This window comes from Nelumbo lutea, chromosome 6 (assembly GCF_056320005.1).
Source record: "Nelumbo lutea isolate HS-2025 chromosome 6, American lotus-T2T, whole genome shotgun sequence".
Taxonomy (NCBI): Eukaryota; Viridiplantae; Streptophyta; class Magnoliopsida; order Proteales; family Nelumbonaceae; genus Nelumbo; species Nelumbo lutea.
This window is the reverse complement of record NC_142689.1, coordinates 30,434,059-30,451,087: the sequence shown is the minus strand read 5'-3', so window position 1 is coordinate 30,451,087 and position 17,029 is coordinate 30,434,059. Positions and strand designations below refer to the sequence as shown.

Here is a 17,029-nt window from a genome sequence, read left to right as displayed (position 1 = left end):
TGCCGCGGGAGGAGGTCTGGCTCCTTGGAGGGTTCTGGGGGGGCCTCTCCTTGGCGAGAAAGGTGCTCCTCCTGACGGCGAGACCTACCTCGCTGCGAGGCTGGGTGCCAAGGAGGGAGATGCGATTGCTGAAGCTGAGGTTGAAGCAGTTGGGGAAATTGCTGCTGATACTGGTACGGGGAGACCTGGTGTAGCATATGTTGCTGATAGAGCGGAAACTGTTGGAACTGCTGCATTTGAACCTGCATGCACTGCATCAAGTCTTCCAGTTGGTTCGGGCTGGCCGCCGGGGCACAACTGAGGGTTCGGTTAAGGTTGCTCCAATTGTAGTAGGGAGCGGAGCGACGACGGTGCTCCTGTAATAGGCACGTTCAAACTAGGGATCCCGTCCGTTGAGAGGGGGACGGTGAGCTGTCCGATGTAGACAGTAGGAAGCTGGGGCTGTTCCTTGGAGTTATCCATCTCCGTGCTTCGTCCGGTGTTGCTAGAGGAAGCCATGAGTGTTGAGTTTTTGAAGAGTAAAGAGATGTGAAAGTTTAGAGAAAGGCATTTCGAAGCGATTCCCACAGACGGCGCCAAATGATGTAGTGCGATCCGGTCACTCCTAGCTGGCACTCACGTGGCTCCTGGAAGATACTTGAGGTGGAGAAGAAGAGGAATCCTCGGGGGGGTTTTCCCGGAGGGAACACTCCGATGCTTAAGTTAGTACTCTGTAGGAGAAGCAAGAAGGCGAAGGCTAAGAGTGCAGATAGCACGAGTATAGAAGATGATGATCCTGATCATACCTGTCCTCGATATTAAACTCCTTGTAGCAGAAATCCGTTACATCCGGCCCACTGGCCTTTGACAAGGCAGGTATAACCGCCACTGTCAGCCTGCCGTAGCTGTTACTGGCAGGGCTGAGGTGGCATGCGCGGGGCCGTCGTCGCAGGGTACGTGCCTGTCAGGTGTAAGGCACCTTCTGAAGACGGCAGACACGGCGCTGTCTGACGAGGGATATGGCTACTGCCTCCAGATTTGTCGGGCAGGAGGTCTTCCTGCAATATTTTGAACTACCCATCCGTGAGATACCCTGTGCCAGGCTATCTCGTAAGCGGCGAGCTGCCTGGGGCAAGCTAAGCCGAGCTGTCTAGCCGTCTTCACCTCGGGACGCCTATAGGCGGATCGGTGTGTTCCTGTCTGGGGGTGGCCTAAGATCCACTGGGAGGAGCTCGGGTATTTGGAAAGGTTAGGGGACCCCAAGCTAGGGGGCAGCTCGGGGTGCCTTAGCTCCGGGGTGGTGGTGCAGGCCAGGCGGCTCCCGGCGAGTAGTCTATCCCGTCGAGTTGCCAGGCTGAACTCGGTGGGACCTTCCCTCTGAGTTGTGGTTGCGGCTGTTGTGCTGTCGCGCTGAGTCATCGTTTGAGCAAGGTCACACCCACGTGTACCCGTGCTACGAGGTCGGGCCAAATCATCCTCCATCAATTCCATATCTGACCAATTGGCTCCTGCAATTACAACTGTTATTTACACTAACCTGAATGATGTTATCCATGTTAATGTATATAGAGCATAGGCTTTTTTAAGCACCCTAATTTCTTCAAAGTAACAGCACCAGAGGCATCACCCAGTCAGTTAGGGCTAGGAATGCATTGCCAGTAGAAGGGATGAGATGACCGGTGCACACTGTGAGGATCATAGTGATTTTCCTTGTACTAGTAGGTAGCACATGTGATGAACATGAATAAAATCAAAATAAGTTTTATTTTTTTTTGTGTTTTATATGCATTATTAGGGGTTCTCACAGTTCGGTTAAACGAACCATAGGCTACTTTTTGAAACTGAACCGGTACTACCGGTTTTTGCAATTTCACAAACCGGTACCACCAGTTGACTAGTTTGTTTCTTTGGTTTTTTATATTTATAACATATATTATAAATAAATAATATATTTATAATAATATATATATATATATATTTATATAAATATATATCAGTTGGTTTGATTAACCTCCAGTTTTTTTTCTAGGTTAATCAAAAACTGAGCCGGTCCTTCGGCTTTGCAAAAATACCAAACCGACAAAGTCGGTTTTCTCGGTCTAATTTGGTTTTTCGGTTCTTTATGAGCACCCCTATGCATTATATGTATATTAATGTCTATAAAACATAGGTTATAATTTATGATGGACCTAGACCCGTGCAATTGTTTTATTGTATCACACTTACGAGAGTATTTAGGTGTCAAAACATTAGCTAATATATGAAGTTCAATATATGCCTATGTATTTGTTAGGATGTGCTTGTTTGTACTCAGATCATCTCTTGCAGGTTGCGAGGTTTCTTATGAAGACTGTTTCTCAATTGGGTTCTGGAAAAAAACCTGTTGGAACAACAGCTTACATGGGAAAAATCGAACATCTGATGCAGTGCCAATGTGATGTTCAAAGAGGTAAATTATCTTGTTTCTGAATGCTGGTACTTACAGTTAAAATTTCTATTTGGTGCGAGATATTGCATTTGAAGTCAAATTAGAATGTTTTATCTTGGGGACAGTGTTATGGTGCATCTGAAAATCCCTTTCCCATAAACTCCTAAAAGCTTTCTATATTTGAGATCATGGAAAGTTTGTTGTTTGGAAGTCACAGAATAGGGATGCAATATCTATAAAAGAATTGTGATTAAATTGCATATTAGGGATCAAAGTTATGTTCTCTCTTTTCCCCCTTTTCTTCTTTCTTCCGATAATTGTGAAACAAACAGAAGAAAAGAACCTAATTTCCCATCTAGAAGACTTACATGGTCCTTTTCAAATAACACAGAATGATATATATATATTTTTTGGAAAAGGTAAAGTAATATTTATTGAGAATGAAGTACACATTGGAGGCTGAGATCAGTCCCAAAACAGGCTGACTGATCTAAACAGCGATTACACAATCCATCAAGACAAGGAAAAAAATAAATCTGATACATTACAGTTTCTAAAATCTGCCGCCACAGACAACCAAGAAATCAATTTGCCCATTAACTTCTGGGTTAGGTCCTCTAGACTTGGAAACTTGTTGCTGAACACCCTTCTATTTCTCTCGGTCCAGATACACCACATTACAGCACTTGGAATCATTTTTCGTAAAGTCTTCTTTTTCTTGCTCCAGCCCACAATATGCCAGCAGCATAACAGCTCTTTTACCGACCTCGGCATCACCCAACAAACTGTCAAGGACTTGAGGAGGTGGTTCCACAACTGAGCCGAGAACGGGCAGTGTAAACACAGATGATCAGTAGATTCAGCACTGCACCCACATAAGCTGCAAGAGTGGTCCAAAATCTGAATTCCCCTTTTTACAAGGTTTTCCTTGGGAAGGCATTTGTTAAGAGTCATAGTCCAAACAAGGAAACTGGCTTTAGTCGGACTGATAGGATTCTGCACTTGCTGAACTGGGAAATCAAGAACACCCCTCCTACCAATCCTAGCCGCCAAATATTTAACAGAGAATATCCCATCAGGATTCCACTTCCAATGCCATTTATCCTCCGTACTAAAGTCCATCTCTTGATGCTGTAGACAGGTCAAAAGATTCACTGCCTCATCCACCTCCCAATCAAAGAGATTTCTACGGAAAGAGGGAGTCCAAAGAACAGAATCACCAGAAATACTATAGCACTCAGCAACTGAGGCCTCTTGGTCTGAAGCACACTGGAAGATGAGAGGGAAGGATTCAGCAAGAGGAACATCTGAGCACCAAGCTCCTTCCAGAATTTGATCCTATTACCATTACCAGCCTGACTGAGATCCCCCTGGCCAACTCTGGGAAATGCTTCATTATCCCCTTCCACAGAGAGTTAACCCCAGTTAGGAGGGGGGTCCCTAGATCTCCAATTTCCCCAGCTCACACCATATTTTCTAGCTATGAGAGATCTCCACCAAGCATTAGATTCTACAGCAAATCTCCAAATCAATTTACATAGGAGAGCAGAGTTAAAATATTTCAGTTTCCTTATACCTAACCCCCCTTCAGATTTGGGAAGACAGACTTGTTCCCAACTCACCAAGTGCACTTTTTTCTCTTCCTCCCAGCCTCTCCAAAGGAAATTCCATTGAAGCTTTTCATTCTGATTTGCCACCTTCTTAGGAATAGAGAAAAGAGATAGGAAGTAGGTAGGCAAATTGGAGAGAGTACTCTTAGCCAGAGTCACCCTCCCTCCAAAAGAAAGGTATTTAGCCTTCCAAGAAGCCAGCTTCCAGCTTCCTTTCCAATCTCTCAATAGCCGGGTCCCAAATAGCAGAGGAACCACCACTCACCCCAAGCGGGAGTCCCAAATATTTGACCGGGAGAGGTTCAATCTGACAAGCCAGAATACCAAAGCCGCTCCTGTATAAGGAGCAAGGTATTGTAATGTAGCAGGTGAGTCTGCCACTCAGCTAAACTGGAAACAAGTTCAACTGGGATAATTTAGCTCTTATTCCAATTAACTTTCAAGCCTGTAATCACTTCAAACCAAGAGAGAATCCCAAGAATTAGCTCCACTTGAGAGGGGGAAGCATCCACAAAAACATACTGTATCATCTGCAAATTGAAGAATGTTCACCTTCTCTCCCCCCGACACCATTGCAAAACCTTCCCAATCCCCCGACTCAGCAGCCTTTTTGCAGAAAATAGTGAGGATCTCCATTACACATAGAAATAACAGAGGAGATAGAGGGTCTCCCTGCCTAAGACCCTTGGAACTATCAAAGAAACCTGCAGACTGTCCATTTACCAAGACTGAGAACTTTGGGGAAGTGATACATACTTTCATCCAATTCCTCCATTTTTGCCCAAAATTCATCTGAAGAAGCACAAGGTCTACACATCTCCAATTAACATGATCGAAGGCCTTCTCAATAGCAAGTTTACAAATCAAACCCGGAGAATCTTCTTTTTTCCTGGAATGTATGAGCTAATTGGCAATAAGAACTGAATCTAGCATCTGTCTACCCAGAATAAAAACACTTTGGTTATTTGAGATAACCCTACCAAGAACTGCTTTCAATCTTTCTGCAAGGACTTTAGATAGGATTTTATAGAAGCTATGCAACATACTAATTGGCCTAAACTCCTTAATATTCTCAGCACCTTCAATCTTTGGAATAAGGGTTATAAAGGTAGTGTTCAGACTTATCTGTAATGAACCCGACTCAAAAAAGTCTTGGAAAACATTCAATATATCCTGTCTCACCACGTCCTAGCATTTAATGTAAAAGAGATCTGTAAGACCATCGGGCCCTGGAGACTTTTCATCAGCCAACAACTTGATAGCTTCTTTAATTTCCTCCTCAGAAAAAAGGTCTCTCAATGAAAGAAGACTGCTCATCACTTAGCTGGTTAAAAGAAAGGGATCTTGGAAAAGGTCTGAATGTACAACTTCTTGTAAAAGCTAGTTGCCACTAGCTTCATATTAGACTCAGTGATACCTACCCTGCCCTCTCCCTCCAGCCTGGTAATTACAGAAGCTCTAGCTTTGGCATGTGCCATTTTGTGAAAATAATGTGTATTCCTATCCCCCTCTTTCAACTACGCCACTTTGGCTCTTTGTCTCCATTTAATTTCTTTTGCCATTGCCAATTTGTCAAACTTCAACTTAGCATGAAATCTTTTTAATCTGAGCTCCTCAGCAATAGGACCTTATTCTTCAGCTGTGTCAATCTCCTTTATGGTACTCAGTAGAGCTTTCTTCTCAATATCTAGATTCAAACTTTTCTCCACTTTCCAAATCTTTAGCTTTGCTTTAATGGCTCCCAATTTCTTTGATAAGATGAATGAACCGGTACCTCCCACCTGCATATCCTCCCAAATAGACTTCAACAACGGAACTAGAGAGTCATCCTCAAACCAAGCATTCTCTAATTTGAACAGAACTTTTGTTCTCTCTCTAACACCACAAACCAATTGAATGGGAATATGGTCTGACACTGGCCTTGGAAGGGCAATCTGCTTAAACTCCGGAAAAATATCCTCCCAGTTAGAAGTAACCAGAAACCTATCTAGCCTCACTAGGGTAGGAAGGTCTTGATTGTTGGTCCAAGTATACCTATTGCCATGAAGGGGTAAATCTTGAAGCTCAAATATGTTGATAAAATTAGCAAATAGCACCATATCCCTAGATCTTCTTCTCCCCGAGCTTCTCTCCTCCCCAGAAAGAGTGACATTAAAGTCCCCACCAATAACCCACGGGCAATCTAGACTTCCCCTAGCCACTGCGAGCTCCTCCCAAAACTCCTCCCTCCGACTTCGGTCATTAGGACCATACACATTAGTAACCTGACATTGTTATGGATCCATTCGTGGGGAAGGTTTACCGCCGCCGCCGGCAGCAACACTAAGGAGCGGGCCCACACAACAGCTCATCAGGGGGCCCACACTAATCTTGCCACGACAGCTCTGCTCGCCAACTCGCCGCCAGCTTACATTATCCCTCATCCCTTATCCTTATCTTATGTTCTTAGTAAGAGTTTGTTTACCATTAGAAGTAGGAGTTTGAGTTTGATTTAGAGAGGGATTATCCTAGCCTAGCCGAATACATCAAGGAACCCCCTCTTGTAATCTCCTATTTAAGGAGCCTATGAATTGGAATAAAGCATTCAGTTTTCTAGTAAGAGAAGAGTGAGGAGAGTTCGGATGGTCTCTTGGACAAATCACCCATTCGGTTTCCACAATAGGGTCTGCACGCAAGGGAAGGCGCAAGGGGAAGCAAGAGGTTCTCCCCGTGGACCGACCCGTGACGAGATCCTACGCCCGGGCCCATAACATTCTGGTATCAAAGCCTACTGTCATGGGGGAACAGGAGCCGCTGTCTTCTAGGGTCCACGAGCTGGAGCATAGGCTCGCTGAAACCAACATGGAGGTTCGTGAAGTCAAGGATGATGTTCGGGAGCTGCGACGCCTACTGGAAGCATTCCTCTCCAACAAAGAAAGAAGTTCTGAGGGAACCGCCACCACCAACAGTCGTCGTCCGGACTGGACAGAGACGTCCAGCGAACAACAAATCGATGCCCCGACAGCCGTTGTTATTCCCAAGTATAGCTGGCTGGAATTTCCATCTTACAACGGCACCAGGGACCCGTTAGGATGGTTGTATCGCTGCGAACAGTTCTTCTGTAACCAGCGTACTGATGACAAGGATAAAGTCAGTCTGGCTGCCTTCCACCTATCAGAAGAGGCGCAACTCTGGTTCTACAGACTGGAGCAAGAAGAACCCGGTCTCAGCTGGGGCAGTTTAAATCATTTTGTCTCGAGTTTGGACCCCCGTTGGCAAGCAATTCGTTGGGCGAGTTGATCAATCTCAAGCAAACTGGAACAGTGGCAGAGTACCAACGCCAGTTCCAAACCCTTCTCGCCAGAGCAACCTCAGTTCGCGCAGATCAGCAAGTAGATATGTTTACAGCAGGGTTAGTAGAAACTCTAAGAGTGGACGTAGAGATGCAACACCCTCCTAACCTGGCCACAACGATGAACCTCGTACGCGCCTTCGAAAGGAAAATGCACCTCTCCCACGGAAACCTCAGTATAGGACGATCGGCAACAACCTGGGCACCTTCGAAGATAGCAGGGGTGCCTCCTTCTTCGACAGCCAACAGGGAACAAAGGCCTCCTGCCGGTAACCCCTCCAGATCGACAACAAGTGTAGGAAGTAACAAGACAGCACCCCCCATTAGACGGCTGACCCGAGCCGAGATGGCAAAACGGCGCGCAAGAGGGCAGTGCTTCAACTGCAATGATCTGTACTCCTCTGGGCACAGGTGCAAGAAGTTGTTCTGCCTTCTGGTAGAAGAATCCGAAGAGGACAAGGATGAGCCTGCAGCATCAGAACCAGAGATCTCCCTCCACGCCATCACAGGGATCAAAACTTCCCAAACCATGCAACTAAGGGTGCGGATAGCAGGGCAACCAGTTTGTATTCTCGTAGACTCCGAAAGCATCCACAACTTTGTTAGTGAGCAGGTTGCCCGTCGATTAGAATTACCGATGGAAATCAAGCCGCAATTACAGGTAGCCGTGGCCAACGGGGAAAGAGTTCACAGCCCCGGTATCTGCAAAGACACCGAAATTCAGGTCGGAGCAGAATCCTTCTGGGCTGACTTATTTGTACTCTCCTTGGATGAATTTGACATCGTCTTGGGAGTCAAATGGCTAATCACTCTAGGGCCCATCCTATGGGATTTCAGCACCCTAACAATGACTTTCCACCTGGATGGGAAACCAGTTACATGGTAGGGAACCAAAATAAAAACAAAAACGCAGCTGCACACACTTCAAGGTGAGGACTCACGCACAACAGATATGGAGAGGCTCCTCACGGAGTTCTCTGCAGTATTCAAGGAACCCAAGGGGCTCCTACCTTCCAGAGACTACGATCATCGAATCCCTCTGATAGTCGGATTGGATCCCGTTGTCGTCCGACCCTACCGTTACCCACATCAACAGAAGGATGAAATAGAAAGGCAGTGCGCGGACATGTTACAGTAGGGGATCATCCGACCCAGCCGCTCCCCCTTCTCCTCTCCGGTTCTGTTGGTACCCAAGCAAGATGGGACTTGGAGATTTTGTGTAGACTACAGAGAACTTAACAGTCGGACGGTCAAGGACAAATTTCCTATCCCCATCGTAGACGAACTATTGGACGAGCTCCATGGCGCACAATACTTCTCAAAACTAGACCTCCGGTTGGGTTACTTCCAGGTCCGAATGACTCCCGAAGATGTAGAGAAAACGGCCTTCAGAACACATCATGGCCATTTCGAATTCCTGGTTATGCCATTCGGCCTCAGCAACGCTCTTTCCACATTCCAGGCCCTAATGAACAAGGTATTTCACTCTCACCTCCGTAGATTCGTCTTGGTGTTCTTTGACGACATCCTAGTCTATAGCAAATCGTGGGTAGAACATGTGCAGCATCTATGGATCGTTCTTGAACTCCTGGAACAACACCATCTCTTCCTTAAGCGATCCAAATGCTCCTTTGGGGAACGCTGGGTCCTTTACTTGGGGCATGTGATCATCGGGCAAGGGGTCACTGTGGATGACTCCAAGATTCAGGCAATCAGGGAATGGCCCAGACCGCAATCCACCAAGGCTCTCCGCGGGTTCCTAGGGCTGACAGGCTACTACCGCAAGTTCATACAAAATTATGGACTTTTGGCGGCTCCACTAACCAATTTGCTCAAGAAAAATGCCTTCCTCTGGGATAGTTCAGCCGATGCAGCCTTTGTGAGTTTAAGGGAAGCCCTCTCCTCCACACCGGTTCTACAATTGCCAAACTTTGATCTCGAGTTCACGGTGGAATGCGATGCATCCGACACCGGCATCGGCGCCATACTACAGTAGCAAGGACATCCAGTCGCTTTCTTCAGCCGCAAACTGGCCGACCGCCACCTTAAGTTACCCACCTACGAACGGGAACTAATTGGACTGGCAAAGGCAGTGCAACACTGGAGGCCGTACTTGTGGGCAGATCCTTCGTCGTCAAGACGGACCACTACAGCCTTAAATATTTGTTGGAACAACGACTTACCACCTCGCTGCAATAGCATTGGGTCAGCAAGCTTCTTGGGTTCAGTTTTCGGGTGGACTACAAGGCGGGAACCTTGAACCATGCCGCAGATGCCTTGTCTCGCTGAGAAGAAGACAACATGCTGCTCCATGCGATCTCATAGCCCCGAGCCACCCTACTAGAAGACATTCGGAACATACTGCCACAGTCACCAAAGTGGAACGAGTTGGTCAAGAAAATACAAACCGGAATGACCAACCCAAACTGGTCCATGCACGACGGGTTGGCATTATACAAAGGGCGGATTTATCTCCCATCCGACTGCCCTTTGATTCCCTCCGTCATCTCCAGCATACACAACTCCACACACGAAGGTATCCAGAAGACATTGCACCGCATCCACGCTGACTTCCACTGGCAAGGTATGAAGGCTTCGGTGTAGGACTTCATTCAAAATTGCTCTATGTGCCAACAACAAAAGTGGGAAAGCTTGCACCCAGCAAGCCTTCTCCAGCCACTGGGCACTCCCAACTCAGATTTGGGAAGATATTTCCATGGACTTCATTGAGGGTCTACTCAAAGTTGGAGGGAAGTCGGTCTTATTTGTAGTGGTGGACCGTTTTTCCAAATATGCACATTTCCTCCTCTTATCCCACCCTTACAGAGCGGTTTCAATCGCTCATGCCTTCTTCACCCACATCTTCTGATTGCATGGGCTACCCGAATCCATCGTAAGTGACAAAGACCCGATCTTTACTAGCACTTTCTGGAAGGAGCTATTTCGTCTGCAAGGAACAGCCTTGGCCTTTTCCTCCGCCTACCATCCGCAGACTGATGGCCAAACGGAGGTGGTAAACCGAACAATAGAGATGTACCTCTGCTGTTTTGTGGGAGACCAGCCCCGGCGATGGGTGGAGTACCTTCCATGGGCCGAATACTGTTACAACACCTCCTACCACTCCTCTCTTGGCATGACTCCCTTTCGGGTTGTTTACGGTCGGGACCCCCCCCCCCCCGTCTATTATCTTACGAACCCAGTTCAACACGGTTGGAAGAAGTGGATCGCGGACTACAAGATCGTGACGCCCTCCTGGCCGAAGTTTCCTTGCGCTTACATCTGGCTCAGGCACGTATGAAGAACGCCTACAATCAGCACCACCGTGAGGTCACCTTCGAGCCGGGATAGTTCGTTTGGCTGAAGCTCCAACCTTATCGGCAGCTCTCCCTCAGACACAGAGCCCCCCCTAAGCTGGCTCCCAAATTCTACGGGCCCTTCAGGGTTTTACGACAGATCGGGAAGGTTGCTTACCAGCTCGGAGCTACCGGAACACTGCAGACTCCATGATACCTTCCACGTGTCCCTACTCAAGCCTTTTATAGGGACTCCTCCTGATCAGGTACCTCCCCTACCCCCCCTTGAAGGACGGCAAACCCATTCTCCAGCCTCGGGCTATTGTCCGATCCCGCATCAACCGGGGTACTTTCGAGGTCTGTGGAGTGAGACGATCTACCATCAGTAGAGGCCACCTGGATCCCCTGGTCGGATCTTCATGACGCCTATCCTGATCTCAAGTTTGAGGACAAGCTCGTTGCCCAAGAGGGGTGTGATGTTATGGATGCATTCATGGGGAAGGTTTACCGCTACCGCCGGTAGTAGCAGTAAGGAGCGGGCCCACACTTATCTTGCCACGACAGCTCTACTCGCCTACTCGCCGCCAGCTTACATTATCCCTCATCCCTTATCCTTATCTTATCTTATGTTCTTAGTAAGAGTTTGTTTACCATTAGAAGTAGGAGTTTGAGTTTGATTTAGAGAGGGATTATCCTAGCCTAGCCGAATACATCAAGGAACCCCCTCTTGTAATCTCCTATTTAAGGAGCCTATGAATTGGAATAAAGCATTCAGTTTTCTAGTAAGAGAAGAGTGAGGAGAGTTCGGGTGGTCTTGAACAAATCACCCATTCGGTTTCCACAATAGGGTCTGCACGCAAGGGAAGGCGCAAGGGGAAGCAAGAGGTTCTCCCCGTGGACCGACCCGTGACGAGATCCTACGCCCGGGCCCATAACAGACACATTGCCATCTGCAAGTTTCAAGACGAGAAATTGAAAAAAGTCCAATCTGATGAGAGATCAAGCTGCAAACAGTCGGGTCCTATATACTCAGTAACCCCCCTGCACTACCAGCTGCTGACTTCGACCTCCACCTAACCTCCCCCTCCCCCCAGATACTTCTAACCACTCCAACCTCCACAGATTCCAATTTAGTTTCTTGAATCAATACCACTTTTGAACCCGAATTTTTCAAAGAGTCACAAACTACCAGCCGCCTCCTCCCCGACCCCAGCCCCCTAACATTCCAAGATAAGATCTTAAGCTACATAACAAACTAGGAACAACAGAACACTTGGCACTTAAGCCTTTCTCCCCCCTCCCCTCACTCCTACCAACTTTATTATTAAGGTTCCAAGTCAAGCGTAGCAATTCTCTACTTCTTTTAGATTTGTTGCCCCCCTTCTTTACTACAGCTTTCCCCCTGGCCATACTCATTCTTTTCTCTACCCCCTTCAAGCACTTAATTGTTTCCTCTTCCAAGCCTTCTAGCGAGATCCCCATAAACTTTCCCAATCCCATCAACTTAGAAGAAACCCACGACGAATCAGAAACACTTACAAACTGCTCCCCTACCTGGTTCGACTGATCCACTAACAGATTGTTATTCTTCTGAGACTGCCCAACTGTGACAGCAAACCTATCCGTAACAATTTGTTACCTTCCACCTGTGGCCCAGCACCCTCAATAATACCTTCACCACCTGCAATTTGAGGATCTGCAGCCACCATCACTATCGGATCCATCTCCATCAACTCCTCTTCCTCTCTCAGCACTGCTAGTTGGTTGGACTTTAGCTGAGTCTCGCCTACTAGAGCAGACGCTTGGGAAGGCCAAGATTTCACAACCCCAGTGCCGGGATCTGAAACTCCCTCTCCGCCCTTCTTCTCCCTACCAGCAGCAGTCCCCCTTCGTTCCTGAGAATCCCGAGCCTCCCCTGAAGACCACCGCCAACCCGAGGACTGAAATCTGGCGTCAGGTTCGTCCTTCGAACAGAGGATGGACTAGACTCAACATAACCATTGAGCCCAGGCCCAGCTTCCAGAATAAAAGGTTGAAGAGTCGGTTGGGCTGAATAAAGCATTCCAGGCCCATTAACTTCATTCGAAGTCCCATGGGCCCACTGAGACTCGAGTGGGGGAGGCCGACAGCCCTTCTGACAATTCTCTGGCGCACTAACTTCCCTAGGGGCCAGCTGGAGCTCTACAAGGCATTCTCTAATTAAGGCTTTAATGACCTTAGTACCCCAAACCTGCCCGCTGCCCCTCAGATTTGAATTTCGAATCTCCTTCACTGCTGGATCCTGGGTAAACCCATCTGTACCGTTCGAAGTCACCAACATCGGACGGCTCAAAAGAACCCCCAAACTTGCATCTTCTTCTCTATCTACGGTCACCGGAGAAGCAACTCGCGTCTCCGTCTTCTGATACCTCTCTGCTACTGAAAAACCGGGAAGCTCACTTTCGCCAAAATCTTCCAGGATTAACGTTTTGGAGCAATTCGAACTATCCTTGTCTTCTTTAAGGACATCGCGAGACAGCCCTTCTCCACCTCTCCAACTTCGAACAAACGGCAGAACTTCTTGCCAGATCTGAACCGTGAAGACCACTTCCCCTGCTACCACTTCAACCTTGCTCGGAATTTGGTTTCCCTTGCGGATTTTCATTCTTACCCACTCGCAGGTCGCAATCTCCAGTTGGGAATCGTCCGTCTCTATAAAACCCCCACAAGCATCACCAATAGCCCTTATGACACTTGGGCACCAGAGCAGGAGTGGCAGGCCGTGAACCCTAATCCAGCATGACTCCAGGTCCTCTCATACTTCGAAGGGATTAGGGTAGTGGCATCCCGCACTCGCCCCCCACCAGTCCAGCAAAAGGGGGTTTCTTCCCATTTGCCATGGACCTTGTCTTAAAACCCAATCCGCACCAGCTCTTGACGGACAAATAAAGAGGAATAGACCATCCGCCATTTTCTTCACTCTCACACCCCCCACCTCTCTCCAAACGCCATTTGCCCACCTCTCTACCTCGTTAATCTCCACCCCCCATCGGAACCTACCCACCAAACAGTTCCTCAAAAACTCTCTTCTCGCAGTCACCCCCTGAGGGTCCGTTGCTACCACCCTATTACCATTAACCCATTTCACCTCTGACACCCCAAAAGTAGGCCAAACCCCCGCCGCCACCACTTCTCTGTAAGAAACAGACTGTAATCATTGCCCTCCCTTCGTTCTCCAATCTACGGTACCAGGCAGAAGCTTCCCATCTTCGCTTCCCCCCACCTGCTCTATTATAAGAGAATCTGCGCTCCATCAATAACTTCAGAAAAGAGACCCTTCACCAGCGAAACAGACTGTAATCATTGCCATTCGAGGATTTTATTGAAATCAAAATGTTCTGGTAGTGTCCATCCATCCATGGAAACTAATTGTGTCAGCCTATGAACTGCGAAACCAATCTATCCAAGTTTAGAGAACCCCAAAAGCGTGAGTAAAGTAAACTTACCACACTTGTTATCAAAATTATACTTTTTGGAAGGTGATAGCTTGCCAATCATTATATTTAGAACTTAGACAGTCTATTTATTGGAAGGTGATAGCTTGCCAATCATTGCTATCCAAAATTATACTTTTTGGGCATTCCCAACTTTCCACTCAGGTTCTGTTTGTGGTTGTTTATGAGGGAGTTCTACATGATCTGTCCTGAGATTGAACCATAGAGATTATTGTATTGGTGAATAATCAGTAAATTTTCTCACCAAGGAGACACCAATCATCTCCATTCGTGGATTAACTTAATATTGTTTCTTCTATTGCATAAAATTAATTATCATGTAATCTTAATCAGTCTATAATCATTGCCTGCCTAATAAATGAAAAAAAAAATCACTGCATTTTTTAAATGGAAATTATGATCTGAAAATGCTTCAATTAATGGTTCTTAGGTTTTATTAATCATTTCATCATCATCATCCAAACCTTATCCCAATTACATGGGGTCAGCTACATGAATTCTGTTCAAATCAGGATCCATGATCAAGTGCTTGGCAGAAGTTTTAATGCTGGCTGCCAACCTGATGCAACTCTCCTCTTTTATCCAGGCTCAGGACTGATGGTGTAAAACAAGTTTACACTGATGTAGTTGTTTTCTTAATCATTTCACAGTATCATATTCTAATTAGAGCTATCAGTATAGTGGACGCACTCTCAGCAATCATGTTTGTGATCATGTATCTGACACTGGCTGACTGATATCTTGCATCATTGTGAATTCTTGAAATTCCTTTGGCTGAATTGTCTGACATTACAGCACCCTTGCACAAGCATCTGGGTATCATAGGTGTTGGGCTATGTGAGACATTGAGGTTAACCATTTTAATATTATTTTGCAGCTGAGGATTGGTTGAAGCCTAATGTAATATTAGAGACTTTTGAGGCAAGAGCTGCTCGGATGTCTGTTGCCTGTGCTCAAAATCTCAGCAGGTTTTCGAGTCCAGAAGAAGGTATCCACTATATATTTTATAAAAATGCCTATCAAATGTTCCAGTTCTTTCTTTTTCAGGATGATGGAATACTTGGAATGAAAGAAAACATCTTCCCTGCTGTCTTGTTTGTTTGATGTGGCACATGTGCAAGATACATCCATTAGATGAAACCCCCAAGGTTTCCTGGGCCAGATTGGCTAAATTGCAATGGTAATGATTGAATATATAGTATGTCACCAGAATGAAATTAAAAATTAAAAACACAAGAAAATAAAGAAGACGTGAAGGTGTTCTTTTCCATGGAAACTCTTTAAGTGTTTCTAACAATCTAAAAGAATTCAGTTATCTGGATGGTTAGGCTTTAGACTCATCCAGTTGAGTGAATTTTCTGTTGTACCTACATGCCTTGGGATCACTTTTCATATATCGTGCTATTAGATCAGTTGGGAAAATGCTTCTTCCAGTCCTCTGTTTTAATATGAGTTTGGAGAAATGAATATGTATCGGCTTACATCTCTTTTCATTCAGGCTTTGCAGAGCTCTCTGCCAATCTCGTGGAAGCAGCCATTGCTCACTGCCAATTAATTGTTGTTTCCAAGTAAGTTTGTTCTTCCTCTATCTCAGTTGATCAATATGTTTATAAAAAGATCAAAAGAAAACCATTCTCACTTTGGGGAATTAATTTTGGGAACATGAGAAATCTAGAATCTTCTGGAAGGGCCCTAAGAAATTAATTGCAGGAGCAATATTAGTTTCTCTCAATCTTAGAAATTTGTTGCCATAAAGGATAGCAAGTAACAGCTAGGTCCTACTTGTGTATCATTTTATCGGTCAGGTTCCTTGAAAAGTTGCAACAAGAAATTCCAGGGAAGGGGGTGAAAGAACAGCTAGAGGCGCTCTGTTACATTTATGCCCTTTACCTGCTTCACAAACATCTGGGTGACTTCTTATCAACAGGGTGTATCACCCCCAAGCAAGGATCACTTGCCAATGATCAGCTCAGATCCCTATACTCACAGGTTTGTACCAAATACAGAATCAATTCTGGTTGAATCAATTCGTGCCATCTAAGTAGCTTTTGCTTCTCTAACCAGAATGCATTTTGATGGTATACTGATAATAGGTTCGTCCTAATGCCATTGCCTTGGTTGATGCTTTTAACTACACTGACCATTACCTTGGCTCTGTTCTCGGTCGCTATGATGGAAATGTGTATCCAAAACTGTATGAAGAGGCATGGAAAGATCCACTCAATGACTCGGTTGTTCCTGATGGATACCATGAGTACATTAGGCCAATGCTGAAGCAACGGCTCCGGGCAGCACGTCTTTGAATGTATTTACTACATGGTCAAACCAGACATTCGGTTATTTTCATTTTAACTTATATTATAAATGAAACTAATAAAGCTATAGGGGTGATCCTTCAAACTGGGGTTCGAGTATGTGTAAATTCTGGACAGAAGTTTATAGAGAATCATCTATCAGTTTATCTGTCAGATTCTTATTGTTGGAGAATTTCTATAATTGACCGTTCCAAATAAAAGATTGTCCCTTTTATTTGTGCTTCATGTGTTATAGTTACAGATGAGTGTCATATTACTACTTAGTAGTTAGTAGTACTATCTTTTATCATTTCATCTGATATATAAACACGTGCTTTTTACCGTATATATGATGCAATATGATGATCCACATTGCGAGATTGTGCGATATAAAGATCAAAACATCAGTATTGGGTATCGTATTGGACAGTTCAGAATTCAGATGCGGATACATTTGGGAAATGCATAGATACAAAGGAAAGATATGGAAATGCTTAAATACACTAGGGAAATGCATGCAAATCACATGAATACATTAATAACATTAAATCTAAAATTTAATTATCTATGGATAAAGTATAGCCACATAAAAAATGCACA

At 45.6% G+C, this 17,029-nt stretch overlaps 1 protein-coding gene across 1 annotated transcript in view; it reads left to right on the top strand.

Moving 5' to 3' along the window:
- Window positions 1–16,675, top strand: part of LOC148848306 (peroxisomal acyl-coenzyme A oxidase 1-like) — a 51,149-nt gene extending 34,474 nt beyond the window's left edge. Inside the window, exons 10-14 of the mRNA XM_088952489.1 lie at window positions 2,308–2,428; window positions 15,013–15,123; window positions 15,634–15,703; window positions 15,941–16,124; window positions 16,229–16,675. Coding sequence (XP_088808615.1) covers window positions 2,308–2,428; window positions 15,013–15,123; window positions 15,634–15,703; window positions 15,941–16,124; window positions 16,229–16,438 — 696 coding nt within the window. The 3' untranslated portion in view covers window positions 16,439–16,675. The remainder of the gene's footprint in view (window positions 1–2,307; window positions 2,429–15,012; window positions 15,124–15,633; window positions 15,704–15,940; window positions 16,125–16,228) is intronic.
- The last annotated feature ends 354 nt before the right edge of the window (window positions 16,676–17,029 follow it).